At 45.9% G+C, this 5,791-nt stretch overlaps 1 protein-coding gene across 1 annotated transcript; it reads right to left on the bottom strand.

Annotated features, from left to right (window-relative positions):
- Nucleotides 1-4,790: 4,790 nt before the first annotated feature.
- On the bottom strand, nucleotides 4,791-5,222 carry LOC131239151 (uncharacterized). The gene has a single exon (XM_058236709.1). The coding sequence runs from the start codon at nucleotides 5,220-5,222 to the stop codon at nucleotides 4,791-4,793; it is 432 nt and encodes a 143-aa protein (XP_058092692.1).
- Nucleotides 5,223-5,791: the final 569 nt, after the last annotated feature.

Here is a 5,791-nt window from a genome sequence, read left to right as displayed (position 1 = left end):
TTTCAGTCAAGAATGGATGGTTTTAAACGTCCATTAACGCGGACCAGAGAAGAAATCACAATAAAAATAATTTTAAACGTCGCAGAACTGCCTGTTTGTGGCCTCTGTATCGCACACTTGTGCACGCATGGGTGTAATATTTCAGCAAATTTTTGTAGTATTCGAGTCACTCTACAAGATGGACGGCTCGGATTTTCTGTATGGGTGACGTGTGGGTCCCACAGAGGTCTGCAAAAAGGGCTAGCGGTCGTTCGTTGCGCAGCTGAAAACGGCAAGTGCCGTTTCTGTTTTGGAAACTGGTCAGGCACGGGCGGGCGCTGTTTGGATTTGGAAGGCGGCGTAGTGCTCGGCGTACATACAATGTACATGATATACATGCACCATATGCAGGGCCCACTATGATGCTTATCAGAAATCTGTACCGTCCATCCTTTTTCTCATATTCTTTAAACTGTTAAGGACAATTTTGAAGCATATCCAGATATCAGATGGGCCCAACTTAGTGAATTAAGGGGTTGATCTGTCCGTTGGCCTACTTCCAGAGATCTTCAATTGCTGAAATTTAATATGTACGGTTAACTTATTGCCCCCATCACATGTATGAAGTCTTGTGTCAATCGGATGGCGGGAACCATGTGATCTTGCATTCTGGATCAATTTCGGGCCACTTGAGCTTCAGTTTCTCAATTTTCCTAGATATCTGGCGTGCACTTCCATCGATCTCGCTCCCCTGGAGTCCGTCCCTTACCTTGGTGATTCTAGAGCATCAATTCTATGCATTTAGCATCTTTTTCAGTCCAAGCTCTTAAATACACCCTGCATCACAAACACGATTAAAATGAACCGTTAAGCAGTGTCATGTTCATAAATCTAGGTAGTAACTGGAGTCTAATATGCAATATTTGACCCTCAACAGACACCGCTTCAAAACAACGCAAAGTAAGAAGGAGGTTACTGATGCAGTTCGAAGAAGCAATGGAGAAAATAAGTGTGTCGTCGGCAAACTGAATATGGGTAATGGGATTCGGCAGGCCTGGCACCGTAATACCACGTGGGAGACCGTGAGCCTGCCCTCTAATCAACATCTGAGACAACGCTTCTCCAACGATTATGAAGAGAAGGGGGGAGAGGGGATCCCCTTGGCGAATCCCTCTGGAGCTTTTAAAGAAACCCTTTGGAGATCCATTAAGGATAATGGAGAAATGAGCAGAGCTGATACAAGCCTTAATCCACCGTCTCCATTTGATTCCGAAACCCATACGAGTCAGCATGTAGAGAAGAAAATTCCAATCGACGTGATCATATGCTTTTTCAACGTCCAGCTTACAGAATATCCCTTAAGAGTAAGATTTATGACAAGAGTGGAGAACTTCGTTTGCAATGAGGGCTCCATCCAAAATCTGTCTACCTTTGATAAAAGCATTCTGATGAGGGGATGTGAGTCTGTCGATAACCTTTGATAGGCGAGAATATAAGACCTTCACGAGAATTTTGTAGGGGCTCCCAACCAAACTGATCGGGTGGAATTGAGAAAAAGAGTTGGCCCCTGGTGCTTTTGGGATCAAAGAGATGAAAGCAGCTTCTAATCCTTTGGAGAGTCTTCCTCTGGCGTGAAATTCTTGAACAAAAGTCATAACATCATGACGAATTGTCTCCCAAAAGATCTGATAGAAGCTCATCGGGAACCCATCTGGCCCTGGGGACTTATCCCCCCCTAAGGCGTCAACAGCAGCTTTGACCTTTGTCTCTAAAAACTGGACCTCTAAAGAATTTGCAACTGACTTCTCCAAAGTGGTAAAAACTATATTATCTAGGAGCGGTCTTTTCCAATTTTCATCAGTGAGAAGGTGTTTAAAATGTGAGATGGTAATACATTCGATCTCAGCTTTATCCTCAATTTTGTTCCCGTTATCAAAAATCCTTAGAATTGTCTTTGACCTAGCCTGCATCTTAGCCATGTTATGGAAAAACTTGGTATTTTTGTCCCCATCGGCACTTCATCTCATTCTAGATTTGATCCTCTAGGAAGCTTCATCTTCCAGAGCTATATTCGATAAATTCTGAATAATGCTAATTCTCTAGGACAAGGCTTCACTTGATAGCAGGGCAACTTTAGCCTCAACGTCAATTCGCTGTAAATTGGATAGAAGAGATTCAACTTCAGCCTCTCTTTTTTGAAGAACCTGATCACGCCATTCCTTAATCTTATTTTTGAGGAGTCTGAGTTTACAGAGAAGCTTGTGTCCTGCATAACCGTTTGCCTTAAAGCTCGACCACCATTCAACAATGTTCTGATAGAGACTCTCAGATTGAAGCCACGATGAATTGAACTTGAAAGGTTTTGGACCCCAATTGTCGTCCTCCACGGAGAGAAGAATTGGACAATGATCAGACGTCGTTCTGGGAAGAGCCGTTTGCTGAAGATGAGGGAAGGACTCCATCCATTCGGGCGAAACAAGAAATCTGTCAAGACGAGTTTGAATGGAGTTAACCCGACCATTGGTTCAAGTGAATCGGGCTCCTAGTAACAGGAGATCGATCAGCTGTTGATGTAGGATCCAATCAGAAAATTGGAGCATTGCAGAAGTCGGTCTTCTCTTTCTAGAGTGATCTTCAGTGAACCAAGTGATGTTGAAATCGCCGACCACGCATGACGGACCTATAAAAGACTATCTGACCCGATTCATCTCAACCCAGAGATCATCCCTAACTACATCATTGTTAGGCCCATAAACAATAGATAAAAAACAAGTGAAAGGGGAGGACTTATCTTGAAGTTTGATAGACGCCGACCAAACGCCGCATCAGGATGAGATAAGATCCCACTTGGACGATTTCCAAGGAAGCAGTATACCTCCCGAAGAGCCAATGGCATCTACGGTCACCCACTTAGCATCATTCGCCTTCCATAAAGTAGAAAGCAGACTGTCTTTAAAGATGGGAACTTTCGCCTCCTAAAGACATATCACATCCGGGTTACATCTATTAATGGTAGCTTTAATTAGGCTCCTCTTGTGTTTGGAGCCAACACCCCTAACATTCCAAGAAATTATCTTCATTGGCTAACTGCACTGCCCCGGATACCCTGTCTCCTGGTTTTATACGATGAGGCTGATATAAACCTATGACTCGCTTCCAGATGCTGCAATTTACGACTGGTGGAGATTTTGGCTAGTTGTTTTTCGGTAGAAGTACGCTTGGCCATGGGTCTCCCCCTATTCTCAATACACCGAAACAGAGCAACATAATCTTCTAAGCGATCTCCAAAGGACAAACCTAGAGATCTCCCAAACTTCCCGATGGCATCTCTGATCCATTTCTTGTTCTGTATCTTAGCCAAAAGATCGGCCCTGTTCATTTCTGAAGGTTCTTTCTCCACCTGATTGTTAGTAATCATCTGAAAAGGTTCCGCCATTAGAATATCACTAGAAAGGTTATCCTGGAATAGTGTAATCGAACCCAGTTCCGAATCGGCAACCGAAGGAGGAGAGGAAGTGGAAGGAGATGAATGCCGAGTTTGGTATTCTGACACGCTATCTCTCCCAGCTAAGTCAATTTCAGGCTCGAATGAAGGGCTCGACTTAGAGGAGGGGATCGGGGTGAGGAGAAGGTTAGGAGTTTGCCACCCAAGCACTGGAGAATCATGATGTATTGGGTGTACAACGATAGTGGGGCTCGACAAGGAACTTAGGGGGAGCTGGATAATTGATAATGATGGGTCCGGATCTGGATCCGGGTCTAGGTGTGAGTGTCTGCTCGAGTTGAAGGAAGAGGCCCGGATAGCTGACTCCCATCCATGTGTAGGATTCAGAGATGGAATAGGCACGTGCCTTTCTAAATTCGGCGAGGAGGGGGGACGTGGCAGGGCATTGAGTGCCTCTGATGCGGACTAGATGTGGGCTTCTTTAACCAGCGGAAACTGGGTACCCTCCCCCGGGTAAATGGCTGCATGCCCATTTTTCGAAACGGAGAGGTTATCAATCACGCCACGTGTTGACCGATGCCTTGAAATTGTAGGATAGGCGGACAGACGACATGTACCTGCGTCAGGCAAAGGCGGCCGACTCGACAGGGCGCCACCACGTGTCACGTAGAGGGCTAAATAACGATCTTCTCCGCCACAGGTGTCAGGATGGCTGGCAGGAGTTCGAGATGGTGCTCCGCAGGAGTATCCGTCTTGTGTACCTTCTTTCGGAGCAGGCTGTTGATTCTTCATCGGCACTGGCGGAAGCTCTTCTCTGATCCGCCATAGGTCACCCCACCGGGGCAGCGGAACATCCTGTGCTTCCCTAATGATCGGAAATTCCAAAGTGTGGTCGTCAACCACCACTTTAACAGATGATGGCATTGACGCACCCTTCTTCCTTTGAACTCTAACCCTAATGACGCCAACTTCCTCCCCAAGTTTCATTTTAAGATCCAGCTCCAAGTATGATCCTAGATAAGCAGCGACGGAGATGAAAAATTCGTTAAACCACAATTCAAGACGAATACCCCAAATTTGAAACCAAACGTTTTCCATGTCAAAGATGGAAAACTCTTCCCATCTCATGACCCTGGCCACCGGACCTCCCGAGTGGAGGTGTCCTGCCATCAGCAACATTTCAGGTTAATTCTTGGGCACACCTTTACCCAGAGCTCGTTATATCCCAATGGTTTAATCTTATAGTTTCCCCACCGGAAACCCGTCATTTCCGTGATCCAGTCTTTCACCTGAGATAGTGAAGCTCCTTCCTTACAGAGGATAACCACCGTCTCCTTTAAATTGTCTGTAGCCCTTTGAAAGTGAGTCAAATTGATCGAAATAGGAACGCCTTCCGTAGGGAGGGAGAATCCGATTTGATAGCAGGAATGGCCATAGATTCGGACATAGGGGGAATGCTGTGCGGAGGAGGAGAAGTATTGTTCAGCAGGGCCTCTTTGAAAGAGGCAGGCCCCAAGGAGATAGGATTAGGATCAGGATTGGTAGGAATAGGGGAGGGGAGAGTGGGTATGTTGTCAGATTTTGGGCGATACATCTTCGTATTCGTCTGGAGGGGCTTGGGAGGGGGGGTAAGATTGGGGCCGAATCTCGCTCTTTGAACCAGTAATGGACATCCGGCGAATTTCACACCATGTAACATGTCCACCGCTCTGGCTAGCTCCATTTCAGATGACATGCGAACCAACACAAAACCTCTATAAGCACCAGTGCTTCGGTCTCTTGGCATAACCACGTCCATAACTGCACCCGCGCAGCCGAAAAACCGCTCAATATTGAGAGGAAACCAACCTCTTGGAAATCCTTTAACAAATAAGGTCGGGTATGCTATTCGATTCCTAGCAGAGGGACCCACTGTTCTCGACTTTCAACCAGGAACATTTTACCACTCATGCTCGTTCTCTCCCACTGTTGCGGTACTAGGCGGCGTAGGAATCCTTTGCTCTAATGGGTTAACATCACTTGCTTCCGACGATTTCCCACTCGATTTCCCGGAGTTGATAGTGGAGCAATCTCCCCATCTTCGTTGGTCATTGGCAGTCAGCGTCGTCTTCCACTCAAGCTTTCCTCATGGTTAGCATTGTCTTCCACTCAAGCTTTCCTCACATTCTTCCACTCAAGCATCGTCTTCCACTCAAGCTTTCCTCATGTTGAGGAAAACATTACAAATTGTCAAAGCAAAAACTAAAATATTGGGATGTCAGGATAAGATTGACAATGAAAGGGAAACAACAGATGATTGAAATCAGCATTAGAAGTGAAGGGAGAGTTGTATCCAGAAGAGCAGGTCAACAGAACCATTTATAATTC

The sequence above is a fragment of the Magnolia sinica genome, chromosome 3 (assembly GCF_029962835.1).
Source record: "Magnolia sinica isolate HGM2019 chromosome 3, MsV1, whole genome shotgun sequence".
NCBI lineage: Eukaryota > Viridiplantae > Streptophyta > Magnoliopsida > Magnoliales > Magnoliaceae > Magnolia > Magnolia sinica.
Note: the sequence above shows the minus strand (reverse complement) of the source record. Positions and strands in the feature narration are given on the sequence as shown.